Below are 26,045 nucleotides of genomic sequence, written 5' to 3' on the forward strand. Positions count from 1 at the left end.
TTCATTTCCACGTAAATAAAACATTCACTTTACACCTAAGCGTTTGGAGATAAGCTAATGCTGGTTTTGATTTTTTATTATAAGACACTACAGCAAAACAGAATTCAAAAAAATGTTGTCTGAACACTGGGTGTCTGGATTCTGCCAGCTTAGACACAAAAGACAAACTGACCTAACGTGCATATGTAACATTCCTGCTACTTTGACAGTATTATTGTACCAAGATCTACATAGCTACCACTTCAGCTGCTACTGAAATGCAATCACCATGCAAGCACAAACAAAACAATTGTTTAACTATAAACTATACAAGCCAACACACTGGTGAGTACACTGAAGTTTGGCCAGGACACCAAGGCTTGATTTTCCAACGTTTACTGCAAGCAATGTGATTAAAATTCACCAGATTTCAATCCTCTTTACAATTCTCCTGAGAATCAATTAACATAAGATTTCCAGGACTTCTCTTTTATTTTCTGAACACTAGACTTTAAAAATCTGAAGAGAAGAATGGATGGAAAAGCTAACTTTATTTACTAATCTAGAGCATGTCTATTTGTAAGAATTTAGGAACAGTTACAAGCAGTTGGGTTCTCCTTTCCATGGCTCAGAATCACAGAATGGTTGAGGTTGGAAGCGACCTCTTGAGATCATCTAGTCCAATCCCCTGCCACAGCTTTCTCAGCTAGAGCAGGTTGTCCAGGACTGCATCCACTCAAGTTTTGGTGTCTCCAGAGATTGTGACTCTACACAATAATCATAGAATCACAGAATTGTAAAGTTGGAAGGGACCTTAATGATGATCAAGTTCCAAACCCATCAAGCTCCAACCCCAATAACTGGCATAGTCCAGTGTTTGACCACTCTCACAGTAAAAAAAGTGTGTTTCTTTTGTTCAGGTGGAATTTCATGTGATTTGTGGCTCCTGTGCTGTCAGAGGGGTCTACTGAGAAGAATCTGGCTCCTTCATCGTAATTTCTTCCCATCAGGTATTTCTACACATTGATAAGACCACCCTGAGCCTTCCGTTCTCCAGGCTGAAAACTCCCAGCTCTCTCAGCCTCTTCTCAGCTCTGTGGCCCTGTTCTGGCCTCCCTCCAGTAAGCCCATACCCTCCTTGTACTGGGGAGACCAGAAGGAGATACAGCACTCTCCATGAAGCCCCACCAGTGCTGAGAGAGAAGAATCCCCTTCCCTGACATGCTTGCATTGCTTTGCCTAATGCAGCCCAGGACACTGTTGGCCTTTTTTTGCCACAAAAATACAGTGCTGGCTCAGCAAAATTAAGCCTGAAAAATCTATTTTGCTTATACAGAGAGACCATGGCATAGTTTTGGGGGCATTGGATAAAATGTCCAAAGATGCACAGCTAAAAATCACTCAAGTTGGGTACAGCATTTAATTATCAGTGCAAGTACAAAAAAAGACAGATTATTTTAGTTTGTATGTTCTATAGGAAACGATGCTTCCCTAATTATAGAACATCTACTTACACATGCACATACACCCTTGTGACTCAAGAAACGTGTTCACAATTCTAATCAAGTATATATTAGAATATGTCAAGTAGAGATACCCTGCATATATTTATCTGCCATAGCTGAGTGTGTGAACTGAAGGCTCACGAAGCAGACCTTTAACACCTACCATTCAGCAAAGATCTGGGAGAACTCGAGAGAGCTGTTGGCAACAGGTGAGATGAAATAAAAAGGGACGTTGGAGAGTCCAGCAGAGTCAATGTACTGATACAGGCACTCCAGCAGATCATATATTACTCCAGAGGGGTAACAGGGAACCAGCACATTTCCTCCATTCCGGACAGTCATAGCTAAGAGAAAGTAAAAATCAATTAACTGGGTTCATCTTTAAACTTCCTAACAGAATTCCTTTAATCCAAATACTACATAAGGTATGGAAGGAAACTATTGCATGAATTAGCAGAATTCATTACGCATGTGAATTGGGAGGAACACTTCTGATCATTACATACACTTATTTGCTGCCTTCTGCAGGCTAAGCGGAGTGAACGATCAAACCCCATTAGCTGGGGGGCACACAACAAACTGAGCAGATGCAGAGCTCTTGACACGAGAGGGCGGTCTTGCACTGGCACATGACGATACATGAGTGACACAAAACACCTTGCCATCAAAATCAACCCTGCTCCATCTCTTAACTGCCCACCAGAGGAGAAGGACAACAGTTCACAGGTCTGAGCTGGAAGTACTACACAGGGTAAACTCTTCTGTACTCAGCTTTCAGGGTTTTAGATGAATGGCTGAAGATGTGGTTACATCAACCCACCATCGAAGCTAGAAGGGGGGGGGGAATTTCTCCTTAAAAACTCTAAATATTTCTGTCCTTTCAATACAGCAAGAACAATTTAAAACCTCTATGATTTTTAGACAGCACTGGACTAGAGAAAAATGAGGAAAAGAAAAAAGAAAAATATGTTTACTCTATAATTGAGACATATCTGAGCACAACAGCAAAAGCAAGTACACAGCAAACATTTTGTTCTTCTGGCAGAACGAATTACAAAAATGCTGTACCTTATGGGAAAGCAGAAATACTTTGTCCAGCCCACTGAGCAATTGCTGCCTCACCAAGATTTCATCTGTGATGGTGGGGTAAAACCATCTACTGATGTTAATTGCAGTGCAGCAGCAGAAACATTATGCATCAAGGCATCACACAAAAAGCTGTGAAAGAGCCTGAAAACCCATATCACATCCCACCATAATCACTTCCTTGACTTGAATTTATTGACAAGCTTTGATGGGGTACGGGACTAGCACATTAAGGGTTTTTTTGCCCCACCTACATGCTCACGGAAGATTTTTATGGCTGAATGTTTAAAGGTTTTATAGAGTCTGGGGAAATGCACAGACTCTGTAGTAGGATTTTTCACATGCATTTAGGTGCTTAACTCCTTTTAGCAGTCAGTGCCTATTACATGCTGCTCACAACAACAAATCATGGTCAGGCACCTTCTATATCAGAGTTATATTATAACTGCAGTGTCCTAGGTTTATTGCCTAGGTTTTCTCCAGGTTACATCCAAGCTATATCATTAAAATATTTGTGAACCTGAATAGCAATATTTTACATTTGTCTAGAACCTGAGATGTTACAAAACATCCTGGCAACGTGTTATATTATCCCTCTTACATGGGCAGGTATAAACTATCCCTTCTGTAAACAAGATGCAAAGAGAGGAATGAGGAGATTAATAATTACATTTTCAAAGCCATATAGGGGCTGAAAGTTAAGCCTTTGGCTCCAGGACCAGAATTTGCATTGCTTTGTTATGCACTCAAAAATTCTGCAGAGGAAAGATACGTACCTACATCCACAAAAGCAAGGATGCTGCATGGGCCAGAGAGAGGGGCTACAGAGTACAGCGTATGTTAGTGATCAGTGGGAAATGCTAAGGAAAGGGGTATGTCTGCAGGTCTGTCTCTGCTCTGAACAAAGATACTGGTTGAAATACCAAGGTGTGTGTCTCCGTGAAATGGGCTCCTCCTTCGTTCACCCAAACTCAAACTAGCTTTAGGCAGTTGAGACAAATGGCTTCATCTTCCCTTTGAGGGGGCAGGAGGAAAATCTAAAGATGAGCTGGTTAAAGAATTTGTCAGGGCTGCTCCTAAGCCTCAGAGTTTGAATTCACAGCTCACCTTTCCCCACAGCCACTGGATCACTATGAGAACCTCAAGCCTTATCTGTTGAAAACAACTGGAAGTCCAAGATTCCTAGGGCCACAGAGAAAATAATGGAGGGTAACGCCTTGGAGCAGACCTCAACTTGAGTTTCTGTTCACAGGAAAACTACAGAGCTGGTTACTAATAGTTAATACAAAATCACAATCCAGGGAGTGGAGCACTCTTCCAGCCAGTTGCCCTGCCTACTAGGCCACTGAACTAAGGTTGCTGGTCCCTTGAATCACATGCTCCTGGCAGCATTGTGATGCCCCCTTGAAACTGGCCTGGGGAATACTTGTTTGGCTGGGACAGAGTTAATTTTCTTTATAGAAGCTAGTATGGGGCTATGTGTTGGATTTGTGTTGAAAAGTGCTGTTAACATTGGGATGTTTTCGTTAATGTGCAGCAGTGCTTACACTGGCCTACACAGAGTCAAGGCCTTTTCTGCTTCTCACCCCACCCCACCAGTGGGGGTGTACAACAATTTGGGAGGGGAGACAGACAGGATAAGTGGGATCAGCTGACCAAACGAATATACCACACCATATGACATCAAGCTCAGCATATAAAGCTGGGGGAAGAAGAAGGAAGGGCAGACATTCGGAATGATGGTGTTTGTCTTCCCAAGTCACCATTATATGGGATGGAGCCCTGCTTTCCTGGAACACATGCCTGCCAATGGGAAGTGGTGAATGAATTCCTTGCTTTGCTCTGCTTGTGCACATGGCTTTTGCTTTACCTATTAAACTGCCTTTATCTCAATCCATGAATGTTTTCACTTCTACTCTTCAGATTCCCCTCTCCATCCCACTGTGAAGGGAGTGAGGGAGTGGCTGCGTGCGGCTTATTTGCTGCCTGGGGTTAAAGCACAACAGTGCTCTTAAGTGCTTCCATAAAGGGATAAGAATTATTTCTCAGCTTCTCCAAAACAGGGATGAAAACCTTTACATGCATATTGCTTTCCGTGCAAGCAGCAGGTCCAACCTGGTGCTCAGCACCACTACAGCAACTTTCGACAGCTGTCAGTAAGAGGACATGTGTATTTGAAAGCTGTTTAAAGCCAAATTTATCTCTGTGATTGATGGATGCACTCTCTTGATAAAAGTTGTATAATAATCTTGGCATTTCAAATTTAGTCTCCTTCAGTAGCTCTGTAACAAGTTGTTCAATTTACAGCTCACAATGAGATACTTGCTTTTCAAACAGCTGCCACCACAAGGTCAAGTTGGCACCTAAAAAGCAAACTATGCTCTCTTCTGCTTTATATAAACACATGCACACACACACACAGAGGCACGACCGCACACGCACACAAAATATCACAAACTGTCTCTACAGACAGTCTGGCAATTTGGCTGATGACGCCCAAGGCAATGTAAAAATACAATTGCTTTTCTTGAGCTGCAGAGTGCTGGTGCTGCAGTGCTGTGCACCGAAAAAAGGGGTTTGGGCTAAAGTGAGACAAACTCGGAGACTTGACAAAGCACGGTTTGTGGTGTGTGGTGCACACACAATGTGGAGAGGAAATCATGCATGTGACTTGGTAATAATGGGAATCAGCATCTAAACCTCTATATGCTGGGATGAAAACAGAGATCAAGGTGAAACTTTCACACTTCCGTTTCTGTGCTTCACAACACTTACTCACAAACATGCCATTACCTCATGATACACATTTTTGGTATATTTCCAGTGTCTGCTTTAGAGTTTTTACCTAGTGTATTCTAAGCTTCTTGTGAAGTCCCCTGAACATTTTGGAAATGTGAAAAATGTAAGAAAACTACTGTGCTCAGGTTGCCTACTCTACTGCTTTTCCTAGCAACCTATTGCTTTTTGAACTTTTTTACACATTTGAAAGAAAACTGATACTCTATTTTCTTCTCCTGATGTTGTGGTAGATGCATATATACTGCTGGTACCGTGTGAAAGACAGCCTTACCACTACATTATTCATAGAATTACTTAATTCCTTCAGGTTGCTGAATACTTTTTGGCAAATAGCACTCAAATTCCAGATTCTTACGAGGACATAATTTTCAGCATGTATCTTTTTTTGGTCTTCAATAATTTTCTAATTTCTCTGAGTTTGTCTCATTCAAGATAGAAGCTGGCTTGAAGACCTTCTGCAAAACCCTCAAAATAGTTCAGAATGTTTCTGTAAACCAGAGTAACTTGTGCAGATAAACACCCACCTGTACCTACATATGTAACAAATTTATTTTTATGCATTTATCTTCCGGATTTTGCTTTGACTCAAGCTACATTTCTAAGACTTTGTCTAATTTTTAAAAGCATTTTAATTAACAACAGTTTCACTCTTGTTTACTTAGCATACAACTGTTGCAGTTCCAAGACAGCAGTGACCACAGAGATGCTTGCTAGAACACAACAGAGTTGGCAGCAGGGCAACACATACCACTCCTTGGTATCTCCAGTACAAAGTCTAACATTTCAGCTCAGACACGCTTTCTTGCTGGTTTATCTGTCAGGGGGACAGTAACCCCCATAAAAGTCCAGAAGGCACAGAGAAGGGCAGCACGTGTGGATCTTGCACAACAAGGTCACCAAAGCTTGTCTGCAACAGCTCATAAGGTAATAAAACTAAAACTGCTTAAAAACAATGAAAAAACAGACAGTAATAAACACAAACACACATAAACATGCACCACTTAGGAAGGAAGTCACACGCGTTAAGGACTAACACAGCTTCAAGGCAAGGTTAAACTAGTTTCTGGAAGAGAAATCCACTGAACATTACTAACTACACAACACCACAGTCATGTCTGACCCAGGAAATTCCTGAAATAAAAATAGTTGAAGGCTACGAGATTAGGAGGGGAAGGTATTCTATAGTTTCATCCTGTTCTTCTACTCTTCTTTAGACATCTGCTCAGGGCCTCTGCTGAAGCCAGGATGTTGGCAGAGAGGATCTTTGGTTTAACTCAAGATTACCCTTCTTAAAAAATGCCAAAACACAATCTATTAATTTCCACCACAAGGAAGCATCCTGACCATGTAACTCTTCATATAAACAACACACAAACCCCACATAATTTTATCTCGTACATCTCACAACAGGTCCTATGACTCCTGTTTGAACTGAACTATGTCCTAAACACAGATATCTGATTTTGATGTAGAGATGGCGAGTGATGGAGGAATCTACCACACTGTTCGTACTACTTGCCTTCCATGACCATGGCAGTCTCATACTGGGACTGTGAGACAGTACACAGGTATTTAGCATTTGTGAATATGCTCAAGGGTTTTAAAACGGGAAAAAACCCAAAGTATTGTGTTTCTTTTCCTTCTCCAAGAGAATATTCACATGTAAAAAGTAAGACTAAAAACTATTTGTGTGTCAGTTCTGTACTCAGCCTTATTCTGCAACCTTGGGTAAGCTACCTAAATACCACAGCTCTAATTTCTCCCAGGTGTGTGATGGGGACCATAACACTTGCTTACAATGAATAGTCCTTGATTTAGATGTCTAATGTCTTTTGAAAACCTTTGCAACAATCCTCCCATCACAAGCTTTTTAGTCTAATTTGTTAAAAGTAGTTAGGTTAAAATAAAGGTTTTCTCTGACAAAAGGATAGGCAATATACAGCAGGACAGACATGAGAAAGTGGTTTGATGACAGAGGAGTAAGAACACAGAGGAACTGAGGTGGGGGAAGGGGAGAAGAGGAGAGAACAGGACTGGATGTTACATTCCAAACAGGCTGGAAAATGCTGCCATTCACACTGATATCACAGCTTTGCAATTACCAGCTTTTCCAGCTGTGAAAGCATCTGATTAGGTTTTATATTTCTGGAGTCTATAAATATATCTTGATTTATTTTTTTTTAACAGAGATTGTACTGTTTGCTTTTGATATATTTAAAAATCAGGTGTAAGAAGGGAAGCAGATGTGCTTGTTTTCAAAACTGAAAGTCATAAAAAAGCATGTAAAGACTTCACACTGGCTGATATACAGGAAGGAAATAGTAATATTTCAGCTGGGAACAATATTCAAAAGCCAGGCAACACGTAGTCTGTTGGCAGCAAAGCGATGTACTTAGCAAACGAACAGCAGATGATTAAATCTCACTATACCTGTTCCATTCCAAAACATTTTAGGTACGACTTGTGTCTCTCCAAGCACTTAGTGTATTAATGACATCAGGAGCACCGTAAAATCTAAACAGCTAGTTTTATGCCAGAAGCTATAGCTGGACAACTTACTCAATTCCAGGAATCTCAGAATTATTTCCCACCCAAAGCAATGAAAAGGATGGTAAAATAGTCATCTTTCAACGACCTACCCAGGTTGCTGCAGAACTCTCCTACCATGCCATCTGGGTTAGCAGTGGGGATTTGTGTAAGACCCGTCAGGATGAGAACATCGCTATTTTTAAGTGAAGCCTGGTCCATGGGCTGAAAGAGAGCACAGTGAAATAAAATCAGTAACATGAGAGTTACAAGTTTCTCTCTGCTCTATACCAAAAGGACTGCAATACACGGTAGATATAATGACCAAGAAGGAGAACACGTGGGACACTTTAAACTTTACATACCTCCATCTGTGGAAATGCAACTGGAGTTAATAAAAACACATACAAGTGTTTACCTGCATACTACAGCTCAAAAACAAACAATGGAACTGTAATCAGATCCATCTCAAAGTAGTCTCCATAGACTAATCATTTCATGGCCTTAGGAGTTGAACACTGAAAAGACAGTAATTTGCTGAACATGTGGCAGTGCAGTCAGGAACGGTTTTAACACTTGCATTCCTAACTCTGGCTTCACTAATTTGCAATTCACTGCCCTTTGCAAATCAAGGTGTCAGCTTTGATTTCTGGGGCTCACTGTCTACAGTAGGAAGTATCATTTTCCTTAATTTTCAGTGGGGTTTTTTTGGAAGAGGTACATACAGCAAACGACTTGGGTTCAAAGCTCTCAATTTTGTGTATTAATCTGAATTCCACACGAGGTCCTCCCTTGACTGTGAAGTCAGCTTTTCTGCCCCCAGTATTACCATGACTTTCAAATACCCATTTCAAATTGTTTGCACAGGCCTTTTCAGAAGTCTGTTCTTATGAAATAGTAAATGGCTACTGGCGGTGGAAAAATCAGTTTAAATTCCTCAATGTTTGTTTATCTAAGGAATATTAACACATGAAGTTTTTTTAGATGCAGCTATAATACTAGGCCAAACAGACAACTATTTCCCTAAAAGCCAGAAGATGAAACAGGTGAAAAAATCAGAGATTTTTGTGCAACTGCACAAAAAAAACCAACACACACCAAAAAAGTAGTGCTCCCAATGTAGCACCAGAGATAAAAAAATTTAGAAAATATGACTTGGCTTACCAAGTATCCCCTTGTGAATCAGATTAGCATGATGCCCTCCTCCAACATCTTTCTTTGAAGGCTCTGTTAGAGGCTAAGCTATGTCAAAGTGAAAGAGATGCCTTCACAGAGCTATGACCTCTGATCCACTGAGTCTACAGTGTTTGCTGTACCGATGACCTACAGCCAGAGGTACAATTCTGGATTAAACAGTTTAAGTGCTGAGGGTAGCTATCACAAGCACCTATCCATGCCATGTCTGCTTGCTGAGGGACACAAGAATTTACATCCACACGGTTTAGAGGGACCAACGATTAAGTGGTCCCAGGAAACAGTGTGGTAAGTTGGCCACTGACAGGCACCATAATGCTAAAGCAAATGTTGCTTCTGCTTTGACTGTGCATAAATGCTCACACCTTTTTCACTGAGGTCAATCATTTGACATGTTTTATGCTGGCACTTTATTAAAGCAGAATGAAAATGCATGCCCACTTCCCTCCATTACTAAACACAGAGATTCAGAAATTATACTTAAGTGTGAGCTTATACTAAATATATATTCTTGATACTCAAAATATAGCCTAATCCAATCTTGAAATGGCAACATCCACTGCTCTCTCTGCAGACGCAGTACAGTTAAGGTGAAAAGTTAACTTTTAGCCTTGCTCTGGGCTGGGCTGCACTTCCCACAAGTACTATTCAAGCAAAGGTGGACAACTGCAGTCAGCTGTGTGGTATTTTCTGGTTCTCAATAGAGCCTCTTCACTCTCATCAACCAGGGAAGATTTCTACCAGAAGAGACTGATTAAGAGATTTCCTCTACTGAACTTAGCAGGCCTCTGTATAGTTAATTTCCTTGTTCACAGTCCCTCAGTGCCATTCTTAAACAGTTGAGAAAGACCTTGCTCTGTTAAACATGCAAGTAATTTCATATCAGCTTTGACCGAAGTTTTGCTGTGCAACACCTTGTAGGACCAGACCTGTTATGTGAGATTTATTGCAATCTTTGACCTTCCATAGCGTGTCTGTGAAAATGAGATGCCAATAATGCAATAAAAAATAATATTGAATCTGCCTGTGATAATATACATAATGATTATGCCATATTAGATACGCATAATTTCAGCTGGTATTGCACTGAAAGGGCTTGTATTGATTTTTCTGGGTTAATGTAAAGAATACATCTTAAAAGGCTTTTAGTGACATGTCTGAACCTGTGCTGTCAACTCCTGTTCTCCACTTCAGTGGGAACGGTGTCAGTAGAGGCTGAGGCAAAATTTTCAATAGAAACCATCTGCCAGAAGACAGAAGTAAAGGGAACAATTAATGGTGCCAGACCTAGCTCTCAAACAAACCCTTTAAAGCTCTTCAGTTACTTTCAGCAGCTACGAATACAGTCTTGCTGAACCCTTCACTTTCACTTCTTACAGATGTGCTGAGGATTTCACAAGATATTCCTGCTGCTGTATCCAACATCAGTCCAACAGCCAGCATGCTCTGTACCAAGTTTCAGCTGTCTGTACATCCTGGTCCATGCCAAAGCACGGAGCAGTTGCTCCACTTCACAGAATCACAGATTTTTTGGAGTTGGAAGGGACCTGAAAGATCATCTATTCCACCTCCCCTGCATGGGCAGGGACACCTTCCACTAGAACAGGCTGCTCAGAGCCCCATCCAACCTGCCCTTGAACACCTCCAGGGATGGAGCCCCCGAAACATCTCTGAGCAGCCTGTTCCAGTGTCTCACCACCCTTACACTGAAGAATTTCCACCTGATCTCTAACCTAAATCTCTCTTCTTTCAGCTTAAAACCATTACCCCTTGTCCTCTCACTGCAAACCCCTGTAAAAAGTCCCTCCTCAACTTTCCTGTAGACTTCCTTCAGGTACTGGAAGGCCACTATGAGGTCCCCCCAGAGCCTTCTCTTTTTCAGACTGAACAACCCCAACTCCCTCAGCCTGTCCTTGTAAGAGAGGTGCTCCAGCCCTTGGATCATTTTCGTGGCCTTTCTCTGGACACGTTCCAACAGGTCCACATCTTTCTTGTCCTGGGGGCACCAGAGCTGGACACAGTATTCTAGGTAAGGTGTCACCAGGGCAGAGTAGAGGGTCACACTTCTCTTGATACAGCCCAGGATGGAGTTGGCCTTCTGGGCTGCAACTGCACACTGCTGGCTCAGGTCCAGCTTTTGATCCACCAGTACCCCCAGGTCCTTTTCCACAGGGCTGCTCTAAAGTGTGACCTCCCCCACCCTCTATTCCTATCTTGGGTTACCTCAGCCCACGTGCAGGATCCTGCACTAGGCCTTGTTGAACCTCATGAGGTTCAGCTGGGCCCACTTCTCTAGCTTGCCCAGGTACCTCTGGATGGCATCCTATCCCTCTGGCATATCGAGAGCACCACCCAGCTTGGTACCATCAGCAAACTTGCTGAGGGTGCTCTCAATGCCACCATCAATATCCTTAATGAAGATATTAAACAACACTGGGCCCAGCCCTGACCCCCGAGGGACACCACTTGTCATTGTTTTCCATCTGGACTTAGAGCCACTGACCACTACCCTCTGGACATGACCATCTAGCCAGTTCCTTATCCACTGAACAGTCCACCCATCAAACCCATATCTCTCCAATTTAGTAAGAAGGATGTTGTGGGGGTCTGTGTCAAAGGCCTTACAGAAGTCCAGATAGATGATACCCACTGCTTTTCCCTCGTCAACTGATATAGTCACTTAATTGTAGAAAGCCACTAGGTTGGTCAGGAAGGATTTGCCCCTGGTAAAGCTGTGCTGGCTGTCCTGGATCATCTCCTTGTCCTCCATGTGCCTTAGCATGTCTTCTAGGAGGATGTGTTCCATGATCTTCCCAGGCACAGCGGTGAGGCTGATAATTCCCAAGGTCCTCCTTTCTACCCTTTTTAAATATAGATGTAACATGTCCTTTCTTCCAAACACCAGGGACTTCACCTGGTAACTTCCTATTGGTTGTTAACAGAGATGGACTGATTGTTAGAGATGTACCATAACTCTTCTGATTATAGATGTAATCTAGATGTAACTTAATATTTCAAGAAAACTTTAAGCTGTAATTTCTACCAGAGAAGCAATCCTACTCTATTCTATGACTGCTAATTGCCACCCGTGCTGTTTCTTATCACACTAAAGAAATAAACAGCTCAAGAGAGCCAGGTCAACTGATGCTCATTTCTAATAACTACCGAGGAAGTTTCAGATGACTGGAAAAGTGCTAAGGTTTTACTATTATTAAAAAAGCTCAGACTATGTTTTTATATAAACAGATGCTGATTAACTGGATAATCTTTCTAAAACAAAACACCGTGACTGTTTTCACTCTGTTAAAAGATGGGAATTTCATTATGACTGCTCACCATGATTCTATGGAGAAACAGGTCAGACAAACAACATTTCACCCACTGATGAAAAAATGCTGGTTTGTTGAACACAATTTTGAGTCTGTGCCACTCAAGACGTTATCATTACATATTGTCTGTCAAACATCAAATAGATAAAGAGCTGGTTGGCAGCTCATAAAAAACACAGAATCACCATATGTAGGAGCTTGTACTGGTGTTCACAAGGATTAATACTAGGACAAAACTATCCATTGTCTTCAAAAACCATCTGCAAGCAAATTGATGATGATATCTAAATGCTATCTGGTAACATTTGTGATGTGGTAAGGAAAGGGCAAATAATGCAGTTTCAACTACCTGTGAAGCTAATATAAAGTTATGCAAAGTGCAATGGACTGTATGCTAAAAAGTCAGGCTCTTGGAAAGCATGTGGAGCAAGCATCACTGTCAGTGGAGTGAATAGTCCAGGTTTCATTTCTTGTTAGCAAACAGAGGTCCCTGGGGTTTCAGGCAGGTTTGCAGTACATTTTATTGCAGTTGTTAAAGCTGAAACTGTCTTGTCTAACTGCCATCTCTTCTGCAGGTTGTACATCTGTTGCTTATGGGCTGTGCTCCTACCAGTCAGCTCATACACACAGCATTTCCTGCCATGGGGAGGCAATTTCCTTAAAAACAGAGATTCTACCAGAAACCTCCAAGTAAATGTTGATTTTCGGAAAATGATGAAGTCTAACACTGGAATAGCCTCCCAAGGGAAGTGATAGATTCCCCCACATTGGACACTTTTAAGTCTCAGCTTGGCAGGGTGCTGAGCCATTTCACATAAACTATAGTAGGACCAGATGATCCTTGAAGTCCCTTCCAACCTGGCATTCTATGATTCTGTGATGATTCTATGATTCTATCCTGATAAGCTTAATCACCATTTCATGTCAATGAAAACACTCTCAGTTATCAAACCACTTCCTCTAGTGCAAAGTTTCTCCTCACAAAAATACTCCATTCATTTATTGTCAAATACTGCTACTGCTCCTTTCCTAGAAGGTAACAAGAGAACACAACCCAGGCCAGTATGAGCCTGATTAGAAGAAGGGATTTACAGATTCTGATACATTGCCATACTATTAAGGGTGGTTTATCTATTGTAGTTGTTCAGTTTCTGAAACCATGCTCAGAAGCAAAAGCTCTTTAGAAGATACTCACCTGGGGGGAAATGACTTACTGATGGTGAACCTGACACATTTTCTAAATTATTTTTAAATACTTTCTGCTAATATTGCTTTTAACTATTTTGACAACTTCTGAAGCACACAGTACTGCAAACTTCAAGCCATTCTTTGCACTAAGAATTTATGGATCTAGAGAGAATTAATTTACTGGAAATTACATCTACAGCCCTATAAAGACTTTGCCCTTAGCAGAGTAGGGTGGAAAAGTTGGCAGCCAGTTAGCTATCATTTCTCTCCAGGAAGGATGTTTCAGAAGTGATATAGAAGCAGTCTGTGAACTGTCTGTAAAGAATCTTTAGTGAAATATGGATTGAAAAAAAAAGTCACTAATGCTCTATTGTTTAACTCTGTTGAAAATTTCCCATTTAACTTGAAGGAGAATTTCACAGATGGTAAGTTTAGATCAAATCATCAATAACAGAGAATTTTAGTTGTCTTTCCCTAGTAGCTATTGATACCTGCCCACTTATCAGGCAGTGTATCTTCTCAACGTCCTTTAAGCCTAGCCACTTGCTAACAGGGGCACATTTGTACTGTTTCTACACTACACCTGCTCTCAGCTGGAATGAGCCTCACTATTTTTTTTGGGCAAAGACACTTTCCCCTATAGAAGACTAACAAGAGGCTGAGGCTGTTACCTGAGGGTGTGTTGTAAGCAGAGAAGATCCTGAAACATAGGAAACCTTTTCATAATGTGACTGGATAATCCAATTGGAACTTCCAAGAGCATAGCCTGAGCTGAGAGGGGTGACCTGCACGGCACCAAACAGCTCCTGAAACACACAGCAAGAAACACTAATTTGAGCAAGCCCCCAAAAGAAGTCAGAACAGGACATTTTATCATCAGTGAAATCGATTTTAAAAGTAGTTCTGCTATTCAAAGCCTTTATGAAGCTCACTTCCTGAGCCTTATGTTTGCTGTTTTTATTTACCCATTTTATTAACAGAACATACATTAAGAAAACTTTTTCCTGAGGCAGAGCCTTCATGAAGTCTCTCTTCCACATGAATTCTGCTCTGAGCATAAGCAACCGGACAGGTGTCTCCTTTCCAGGTGTCATTAGAAAGTGTATTGCTTTATCTGTAGGCAGTACTGTGTTATACTTGTTTTGAGAAAGGAAAATAAGCCTCCATGTATACCTCACTAATGTGATCTACTTTCTGGTTACTGAATAATAGAACAAGCATCTAACTCATGCAATACTAATGATTTTTCTAGTATCTCAATACATATTTGAATCCCTTGCAAAACAAGGCAAGGTCTTCATCCCTCACAGTGAATAAACCAAGGCTCTAGATTCTGCTGATATGCAGACATGTAAAATGGACAACAAACCATTCTTGATGCTGCCACCTAGTTTTGGGTTAACAGAGTGTGATAATTTTAAAAGTTAGCTTCGGGAAGAGATAAAATATATCTTTTTCTGGTACCTATAAAATAATGATTGACTCAAATGCACAGGTATAAAATTATATGAGTCATATTCACACTGTGAGTACAGTAAACCAGTAACCACCTATGGATACTGAGCAGTCCAAACACCCTCAGCCTGTCCAGTCACAGCTTCTGTCAGCAGCTGTATTAGTAGTGGTTTGGGGTATTTTTTCACCAGCTGAAACGCAGCATCACACAAACCCAAATCCACCTAATATAATATACAGCAGTACTGGTTAGTGTTCCAAACTGTCTTACACATAAACAACAGACTCCAAACTTCAGTGGCCCATTGCTTAATAAAAGGGAGCAAACACAGACCTGTGGCCTCACAACTTACTTTAACTCACCTTTTTACTTCTTATGGCCCTGAGCAACAATAGCAAGTGTCATGTCCCACATGCTGCCTAGAAGCCATATGAGAACAGTGTATCTGCAGACTACTGAATTGTTGGTGCAGTTTGTCCTAAAAACTGCAGTGGATTATGGCATTATAGACAACAAATGGTAGCTGGGAACGCTGGGAAAGGAGTTTCTGAAGTTCAGGTCGAAGCATTAGGTTTTGTTTACAATTCCTAATTTGCAGTATAAAAGAAAGTGGAGGCTAAAGCACTCAAAAGATTCCCAGAAGTGAAATATGGAAACCCAGAAGGGGATGTGGCTTACTGACCGAGAGGATACATTCATTTGGTGCATCCTCCCATCTCTCAGTGGGCCATCATCAACCCCGAATTTGCAGGTACACCACCTTAAAATTGTCCTCCCCAAGGAAGAGGAGAAACAAATGGATACTGCCTGATTTCACCAAACAAGAGCCCTTCCTGAAAGGCAGAGTGAGGGACATTCAACATAAACTTGTCTTGCTAGGGTAACTAGATCTTACACAGGATCTAGAGGCAAAACAGTAAAGGAAAAGCATTTCCAGAGAAAAGCTGGGAAATAACAAGTCGTTACTATTGACCTGAGGACAGCTTTACAGGTACTCACAATTTTCTGAGAATACCCCACCAGCTGGATCTTACTGAGTGCAGCATTCACTTCTGGCATGGTGTAGCACTTCCTCCACATAGACACCTCCACCGCATCCTTCAGAGGGGCGGGCAGCAATCTGCAAAGATCAACAGGGTGTGGGCTTTTTCAGAACTTCTTGATAGATTGCTAGCTTTTACTCCCATTTATATTCTCCACACCTTAGATTTGTCTCTGTTTTATCTTTATTTTAGACATGCCCAATGCTTCAAAGTGAAGAGCAAGACTTTCTGCCTGTTAAGGAACCAAATAACACTGTCTATTTTGCCTCAGCCCAAAGACTGCTCTTTTTTGGGTTTCTTTGTTGTTGTTCTTATTCAGCCCTTTTGTCAAAGGCACAGCTGTGATGAAGGTGCTATTGCAACTCCTGTGGTATTTTCACCACCGATTAAAGATGCTGGCTGATCTGACATGTCAACATAAAATTCACCACTAGAATTGGTGGAGATGACTGGGATTGTGGATCAGGGTTTATTTTGCATATTCTAAGAATTCGCAAACAAAAGTAAGCCACAATCTTGTGATTAAAATACCAGAGCACCAACAATGGCTGGCTTTACTCTCATTTTTGTCACCAGTCTCTTACAAGAGCACATGCCCCTGCACCTCAGCTTCCTTGCCTTCAGCTCAAGATACCCCACTTGCCTTCTGAGTGTACTGGCAAGGATACACTAGCTGACACTGCAGAACTCTTTGAAATCTCCTACACGGAAGTATTTAAGATGTTTTACACCAAAGTAAAATCCATCCATTCTGTGCTTCACAGACATTGCAAGTTAGCTGGACAGCGTTGTCAAGGGAAGAAGTGAACTGTAATGTCACAGGCTGTAAGAGAGATGGCTAACTTCTGGGAAATAAATCTTCCTTAGCAACATGAACTGAGGCAGGAAGCAGCACAGTTGCCAAAAGCATAAGAAGAATAGGATTTTTTTTGTATATTAAACCAATGCTAAATCAAAGGCTAATTCAAACCAATTTCCAAAGATTTATGGAAATTGGTCAAGTTTCTTTGATCAATTTGTTTAAAGGAATTTAATTTATTGTTATATCTACTAGGTCAGTGAACTCCTCCATAATTTAAGATACTGAAGAAAGGATTAAGGCCAGCTATTGCCAAGACTGCTGTATAGGTCTAGCAGGATAACTGTAATTCCAGCACATGCTGGCTGAAAGCACACTGCGCTTAAGGAAACAAACAAAGCGTTCAAGGTCTTTTTTGGGAAGTCATAAACAACAAAAGGCCAAACAATGTGGATAGTTGTCCACCATTGCATTGAAGCAAATGGCCTGTAAAAGCCTTTAACCTACCATAAGCAGCATTTAGTGTTGGATGCTTTCAGGATCTTCTCTTCTGGGAAGAAGAGAATGTATCTCCAGGTAATGGAGAAAAGTGGGGAATTGTCCTTGGTGATTGAAGTAAGTTTCTATTAGCCTTGACTCTGTGGCTACACTGTAAATATACTCTGATTCCTAACGAAGACAAGTGGCACCAGTCTCCAGTGGTTTCATTCTTTGCTGAGTGACACACAGACGATTAAGATTGCTGGTTCCTCAGATATGTCCCTGCTGCATTCAACCTGTCACCCATGCTTTTAAAACTTGTACAGAAAGTTACTAGAGGATATTTTAAAGTTTGGAATGAATCTACTAACACTGTGTGAACATCTGATTATGGATCATCTCTTAACAACCAGATGTGGGCAGATGCCAGAACAGCCAACCTACAGCCACAAACAGGAAGGGATAGCAAAGCAACATGGTTCAGTGGTTGGTATACAAAATTCATGGTTAAGAAACTCAGGTTTGTATTTGTAGCTGGGCATCTGCACAGACACAGTCCCTCCTGTTCAATGCAAAGGAGAACATTTTGTATCTGACATAACATGTTCAGTTCCTACAAGAAAGCTGGAGAGGGGCTTTCTACAAGGGCATGGAGTGATAGGATGAGGCGGAATTGTTTCAAACTGAAAGAGGGGAGATTTAGATAAGATTCTAGGAATAAATTCTTTGCTGTGAGGGTGGTGAGACACTGGCCCAGGTTGCCCAGAGAAGCTGTGGCTGCCTCATCCCTGGAAGTGTTGAAGGCCAAGTTGGATGGGGCTTGGATCAACTTGGTCTAGTGGGAGGTGTCCCTGCCCATGTCAGGGAGGTTGGAACAAGATGACCTCAGGTCCCTTCCAACCCAAACCAGTCTGTGATTCTGTGATTCTTGTTTGAAGGGAGAGAAGGATGGCAGTATCAAATTAGATCAGAATGCTGGCTTGTCCTGCCCACTACTCTGTCTCAGAAAACAGCCTGTTTCTGACACTTTATAAAAATATACAAGAAATGGTCAAACAGGCTGTTGACAAGGTGCTTTTCACAAGGCAAACCTTCTCTTTAGCTTCCTGAATCCTAATGAACATGAAAGATATCTTGGTTGAGCATCTATAGAGTTGAGTTTCCATGAGTTTCTCATTTAAAACAAAAACCAATGGAAATTAAGCTTGCTAAGCAATTAGTTTGGACTGGGCCTGATAATGGAAAAATGTAAGCACCTATAATTAACTTATTATATTTTATACAGCATTTGCATTTAAAATGCTTCAATGCTTTATCTAATGAAGATGATAATACTTTGTGTTTTACACTAACTATTTAGAGTAGAACTAGCTGAACTGTAAAACAGTAATGGTGACTGATCAGACTGAAAAATTAGACTCAGAAGTAATAAGCATTCAGTTCTAGCAACAGCTGAGTATTTAAAAAAAAAAAATCACCAAGGATCACATTTTCTTAAATAACGGATGTCAGTCTAACCCTGCATGTGCTATTAGCCAGGTGTTAATTTGTGGATCAGTAGATGTTTGCTCATATGCTATAATAATCAGTTCCATTCACGCTTGCATGACACTTGTCACCAGGAATCTCAAAACACTTTGCAAACATTAATTAAGCCCCTGTATACCGTCTCTGGTGGATGGGAGCTCCATTTTACAGAAGCATAGACAGTTGAAGAGGGAAACTCAGAACACAGGTGAGGCACAGTTGGAAAGGGAATTCAATTTGTCCCCCTGTTCCAGCCCACAGACAACACTGGTTTGTACTAGCTTCAAGGCAGAGCTTATGATACGTAAAATTTTTTTACTAAACAGCTGCAGGGCTACTAGTTCTGTCTGTCTATCCCCCCAGCAGAGCATTTATTTGCTCTGCCTCTATCTCATATGTGGGCAAGGTGTGGGTTTTATGAAAGACGGGGGACTTGCCATCTGCTCAAATTTCCCAACAACATACGATACTGTGGAAGTGCTCTGTGCTCCACAGAGTCCTGTTAATGGGACAGGACATTGTCTATCCCCAGGGGGTACACTCTTGTACCTTCCTCCTTCTAGTACCCCATTGCAACACCTACTTGATGGTACCAAGGAGGAACTATCACTGTCAGGGTACTTCCCAAGCAATATGAGATAGAAAAATGTAATCTGAATACTGCTTCAAAAAGACTTCAGCCTTCTACAGCAGTTGGATCAGAACAAAGACTACCTTTCTGTATATGCCTCTGGAATAGACCACAGCACACAAAGTGCTAGGCAGCACTTTTTCCTAAAATAAAACCATCATGAAAGTGACATTAAACAAGCTCCAAGATATATGATCTTCCTTTAAACCATGCACATAAAACACATGTAGTAGTGTGATGAAAATAATGGCTTCAGTTCTCTCATTTCACATCACTGTGAGCTTCAGGAGTAGTTCTGGTCAGGACAGTGGATTCCAAAACCAAAAAACCCAACACTCCTCTGATCAGCATGTACATCAACCAGCACAAAATCCTGATCAACTGTATTGCTTCAGTTTTGTTCTACATCTGTGTTTTACTTGCCTTCTTCAGAAGGGTGAGAGTTATAGTGCTGAGATAAGATTGCTCCTAAGCACAGCAGCGGAGTACAATAAATAGCTAAACATATATTAATTTGGATTTTTAATTTTTTTGCTTTGTTAGGGTGGAAAATGTCAAGACTACTTTTATAATGTATGAAATAACTCAATTTTAGTAAATTTCTAAATCAAGCCATGTCACGAATCAGCAATAGAAAACAGGAGATCAATTAAAAATGCACAAAGCAGCTTTTAAAAATAACTTTCTAATCAACCAGCCTGATCTTCAAAATGTGCTAAAAACAAAACTGTCTCCTCCACAGAACATGTTGTGCACCTAAAATGGGTTTTATTTCCAGGGATAACATTATTTGCAATTACTAAACTGTATGGATAATTTTTAGATTACACAGGCTTTTAAAATTTTACAAGAAGACGACCTCACTTTTGAGTACCTTGTTTTCACATATACATTGAATAATGGACATGGAGTTTCCAACTAACCTTTTTTTAAATTCAGATTTCAATTTGCTTTTAAGCTTTGAAAAGCCAAAAAAATTACCTCTACTGTTCAAGTGTAAAAAAGGCTGCAGCCCTTGGATGGAAGGTAGCACTGCTCTGTGCTTGGCCACCAGTGACCTCCAACAGTTGTGTCTAAACTTTCTTAGCATTTCAGCAAACATGAATGTAAATATAATTTTAAATTAAAATTATTCCAATACAGTATAATTAAGTTAAAATACCTTGCTAATTTAAACAACTTTTTATTATATTAATACAAAAATCTGCTGGTTTTATCTGTCATCATGGAGATTAACTATGTGAGGGGGGAACTTTTGTGTTACCAAGTTTCCCTTCAAGAATCAAACTTGTGTGGTTGTTTGGAAGACCAGCAATATGCACATCATTAAAGAAATGAGTCATAGCTGTAAACCTTTTAAGTTTTTTTTTCCCCTGCTTATCAAATCAAATTTCAAATGGTGGTAGGTGACCCATCATTACAGTGAATTCTAAACTCTGGGTTGTGGTTTAGACGGTCACTCTTCCCAGGTGGCTTGTTCCTTACCTCTGTACTTCTTTGTTCTTCCACATGGAGGCAGACTGAGCCTTTGGCACACGTTCAATGGAATTCACCAGTTCTTCCATGAGAAGTCTGAAAACACATCATCACTGATCAGCATTGCAGCCTTTCACAAAGGAGAGAACTTTGTCCCAAATGTTTCCAAAATATCACACAAATGGTAACACTATTAGGCAGTTTAAAAGAGGGGTTCTTCCTACAGAGGCATTGCAGCAATTACACCTCCCCAGTACTACCCTGTTTCAAGCTCAAATTAGTCCAATTCTGTCTGCCTGGCTGTACCAGTGGAGGGTCTGACCCACTGGGTTATGGGTTATTTGGGAAGTGGCAGGACAAGATCTCTGTCCTTATGTGCAAGATGATTTCTTTGTTACTGACTGTTTGTTATATTGAATGAGGCAAAAATATACAAAGAAAACTCATTAACTGATGACTGTTTATCACTTAGAGAAGCCAAGAGAAGAGTGAACTCTTCTCATCTACAACGCAAAATACACCATTTGAGACAGAAAAACGTCAGCTGTTAAAAATTGTCACTGCAGATTTCAGCTGCCCTAAACTAAACAGCATTTGTAACTATGCATACTTCTCCTTGAAGGTAGGAAGTGACAGATTTAACTGCAGAAGAATGGTATCTGGAATTACTTGAGGCAGGAAGAAGCACATCAGTATACGGCTCCAACATGACTATGCCTGTAATCTTCTGCTATGGCCCAGCAATACCAGAGAGGTCTACTACTAGTTCATATGCATACAATTCCTTTCTTCTACAAGGGCCTTCATTTCTGTTGGTTTTTACACAAAGGGAGAATTACTCTGGCATGGAAAGTTTGCATAGGGGCTTTAATAGACAAAGATTCCTGCCCTAAAGTGCTTACAGAGGAGTTCAGATACCACCACCTAATCTGCTTTCTAATTATTGAACATGGCAACTGTTCTGCTTAAGAGATGTGCCCAGCACAAATCCAGTTAGACTGCATGGAGGGTCAAACCTGAAGCCTTTGGTATTGAACTATCCAACCAAAAGACAACTTTGTAAGTAAATACTGTCAAATTTTATGATGAGGTATAAGTTTTTGTCAGGTCTTACATTTTTTATTTCAGTCTCATATTTCTGCTGCTTTTCTTAGTGCTTCTCTTTGGATTTCAGAGTTTATACATCTCAACTGTCATTTGAGATGAAGCCAGCTTAAGTTCTCTGTCATGGTGTAAAGGAAAGAATTTCAAATGCTGAAAAACTACAAGGCAATAATCTTAAAGCCATTTATTGTTGAAAAGATTGGTGATTCCTCCTTTGTTTAAGGGGAGCAGAGAGTTATTTGATTCATGGCTTTTGAAGTTGGCTATATGGTAATTGCTGCTCAAGGTGTCTCAGTCTACTCAAGAGCTACTATCCCATATCTATAGCCTCAATTCAACACAAAGCACCTGCTGTAAATGTTGAAGAAAGATGGTTCCAGAGGTTGGGAAACATTGAGTTAACATATTTGCAGCACTAAGGACTTGGCTGGCATTCAGCGACTGCCTAAGAGCCTCTTCGGAACATTAGACACCACTCCTCTACCCATATTGTCCTTTAAACCTTTTCCTTAGCAGTGATGAAAGAGGAGTAGAGAATATTAAGGAGCTTTTTTTACCTGCCAATTTGAACAGTGGGCTCAGTGGCATACACTGTTCCAGTGAATCCTGTGTACTCTGTGATATAGGGCAATGCCATCATGCAGTGATAGTTTGAGATCAAGATTACATCTACTGTAGAGAGGTCAAGCAGCTCAGTCTGAAAACAGAGGAAAGTGATAAGCAACATGTAACCCTTTCACGCAGTTTAAGCAATGTCAGAAATACTTCTTCTTGTGTTTTGTTTTTCACTTTATGTTGCAGAAATATAACCAGTTTATAAAAAAAAAAAAAAAAAAGAGGGGGGTGGAGGGGGCATGTCTCAGCTGTGACAAAGATCAGTGTTTCCTTGAAATTAACTTTTATTTTAAAAGCTCCCCAGAACTATTCCCATCTCAAATCTGAAAAGGAAGCTGTGTCCTGGGCTTGTCTGTATTTCATGTAATGAAATGGCTGCTGTTAAGAGAGGCATGATGATTACACTTTTATCAAAGAACTGATATATGCACTGCCTTAGGGAGGGACACTCTGCCCAGGCACCAAAACTTCTCCAGTAGCAATTTAGCAGGGTGCTTCAGATTTTTTGTGTCACATGGTACACAGAAGTGAGAGATGAATGTAGATTGTATTTATTCATATGCTTAAAATAATTTTTGTATTTTCCCCAACTAAATGCTTGGCATCTTTATCATTCACTTTCTCTACAGCAGGAGATTAAGCTCATTCATAGGATACAAGATAACAGATGGGTGGGTCCAATTTGTTTTAATGTGACAGTTAAGACAGCATTTCAGAGAGTGAAAGAAGATTTCACACATTGTTGGAAGAATTTTAATTAGATATATTTACTGGTAATGCTATAACACAAATGGTGTCAAGTCAGAAATTTACAAGATATATGACCTCTAACTCAGTTATTATAGAGCAGCTAATGGAATTCAACACTCATCAAGCACGTATTATCTGATTACAAGGCTTGGTCCAGCAATTTGAATAAAAAAGGCAAGAAAGTAGGTCACTCGGCTTTTCAGAGGGCTGACACATTGCTCTGGTGACAAGCTGCTTAACTCACAGCCAAGCATTCATGGTTTCAATCCATGATCACAGCTGATGTTGGAGGCATGATCTCCAAGCTGAGTACAGTGTTTACCATCCTCAGATTCATGACAGGCACCCTTTTATCTTACTAAGTTTGCCAGGCAGAAATACACTCACTACACAATATCCAAGAGTAGAATCATAGAATCAATAAAGTTGGAAAGGGACCTTAAAGATCATCATGTTCCAAGCCCCCTGCCATGAGCAGGGAACCTACCACTAGACCAAGTTGCACAAAACCTCATCCAACCTGGCCTTAAAAACCTCCAGGGATGGGGCATCAACAACCTCTCTGGGCAACCCATTCCAGTTCCTCACCACCCTTATAGTGAAGAATTTCTTCCTAATATCTAACCTAAATCTCCCCTCTCTCAGTTTAAAACCATTACCCCTTGTCCTAGCACTAATTTCTCTGATGAAAAGCACATCCCCAGCCCCAGCCCAGGATGCGGTTGGCTCTCTGGGCTGTGAGCATGGAGTCTGCTCATGCCTGCTCCTACCCAGCTGGCCCTTCATGGCTTGGTTTTCAACCACGTCCAGACCCTCCAGAATCAAGCATGGAATCACTCAGCACTGAGCTGAGTCCCAGCTCAGGAGCCATCAGGAAGGCACAAACTACCACTTTGCAGTCTTAAGCATCGCACATCTCAGCATCCTGGAAGCATTTCACTAACAGGATGAAAAGGGTGTCAAAACCAAAACAAAGTAAAATCTTCCCTGGGACTTGCAGCAATCTCACTAAAAGCACCTACGAACTGAAGAGGTTTAAAAATGTTTCCTGAATGTGAAGTGAGAGAGACCTGAGGTTGCCAAGCAAAGACAGGGCTGCACCCTGCACTCTGACATGTGGAAATGTACTCTGCTGCTAAGACAGTCTCTTACCACCTTGCAGCTTCTGGATTACATTCAAAACTTTCTTTGGCAATGGTGTTCCTGGAAGTGATACTGTGAAGCTCAGAAGCTCCTTCTTCAAAAGAAGTGGCATGGAAGGAGACAAAGAAAACGACAAAGACTCTTTCATGCAAACTCCTTCTTAAACTGTGCTGCCAAACACCAGCAACATATCTATTCTGCTGATGCTTTTGGCTGGCCATGGCATCTCAACTCTCCTCTAGGCAGGCGAGCCTGTGAAGCTGGAGATGTGAGCTATGTATCACCAGTGGGTCTGCTCCTAGTGCTTGCAGGGTGGACTTGGCATCTGTTGGGAACTTTGGGAACCAAAGTGTTTGAGAGGCCCTTTGTAAAGTCCCTTCAATGGTGATGTGCAGCTGGTTGCTGACTTCTAGTTCTAATACGGACTGCTGGGAAACAGTTACATTCAGTGATGACACTGGAATAATGAAGCAGCAACTCAACAGCACTCGTATTTAGACCTACAGATGTGGATATTTCCCAGCCCAACCAACTAAATAGAAAGCCTCGCTGAAGCACCCTAAATACTAGCAGATAATAAATTCCTGTGCATGGCCTCAATTCCAAAGGGAATCGAGAAACTAAACTCCATCCTTCCCAAGATCTGGGACATAACAGCAGTTTTTAGGCATGCCAATGCTTCCTACATCCCTCCCACAGGGCAGTAACCAGAAAGCACACAAGAACCCAGAATTATTAGGGGTTTTTTTTGTGATTGGATTATATCCGTTCCTGTTGAGGAAAACAAGCAACTGCACACAGATCTGTTGATACTACTTGCCAGAACTAGTACCAGAGCTGCCAACTGGAGTCGAAGAATCAAGATGTCAAGAGTCAGAAGCTGCAAGAGTTTCATGGAATCAACAGACAGAAACACTATTGCTAGAACCCCAACAAGCTAACAACAACGTTCCAGGAGTGTTTCGTATTTCCTGTCAACAAGGTCAGGCAGAAAGGAAAAAAAATAATCCCTGGCCAAAAACAAGTGTCTCTGTCTTTGAAAGACAGAGAAAATATCCCTAACATGAAATCAAAGAACTGATGTTATCAGTCCGAACACAGCTGAAGAAAGAGGATACTATTCCCAGCCTATTCCCCATCATTCACCCCACCACACTCCGCCCAGCTTTTTACTTGTTCAGCTTCCCTACATACCCTGTTAACCTGATCAGTTACATAAACCCAGTTAATTAAAACATTTTCAAGACTTGCTTTCTTTTTTATTTTTTTTAAGCCCAGGTATTCTTGAAAAAAGAAACAGCTTGAGAAGCAGGTATTTGCAGTAATGTCAGTGGATATGAGGGCACAATTCTGAAATGCGAATTTATCTGAAGAGCCAGTGATAAATAGCTAAGAAGGCAACAAAACTTTTTAAC

The 26,045-nt window shown here is 41.0% G+C and overlaps 1 protein-coding gene across 3 annotated transcripts in view; it reads right to left on the reverse strand.

Annotated features, from left to right (window-relative positions):
• Positions 1–26,045, reverse strand: part of INTS9 (integrator complex subunit 9) — a 76,636-nt gene that overhangs the window by 38,658 nt on the left and 11,933 nt on the right. For all 3 annotated transcript variants that reach the window (XM_051615227.1, XM_051615225.1, XM_051615226.1), the window contains 6 exons: positions 22,680–22,819; positions 21,028–21,114; positions 16,062–16,182; positions 14,278–14,412; positions 8,009–8,120; positions 1,648–1,828 (listed from right to left, as the gene is read on the reverse strand). In XM_051615227.1, the coding sequence (XP_051471187.1) occupies positions 1,648–1,828; positions 8,009–8,120; positions 14,278–14,412; positions 16,062–16,182; positions 21,028–21,114; positions 22,680–22,819 (776 nt within the window). The remainder of the gene's footprint in view (positions 1–1,647; positions 1,829–8,008; positions 8,121–14,277; positions 14,413–16,061; positions 16,183–21,027; positions 21,115–22,679; positions 22,820–26,045) is intronic.

This window comes from Apus apus, chromosome 3 (genome assembly GCF_020740795.1).
Source record: "Apus apus isolate bApuApu2 chromosome 3, bApuApu2.pri.cur, whole genome shotgun sequence".
NCBI classification, from domain to species: Eukaryota; Metazoa; Chordata; class Aves; order Apodiformes; family Apodidae; genus Apus; species Apus apus.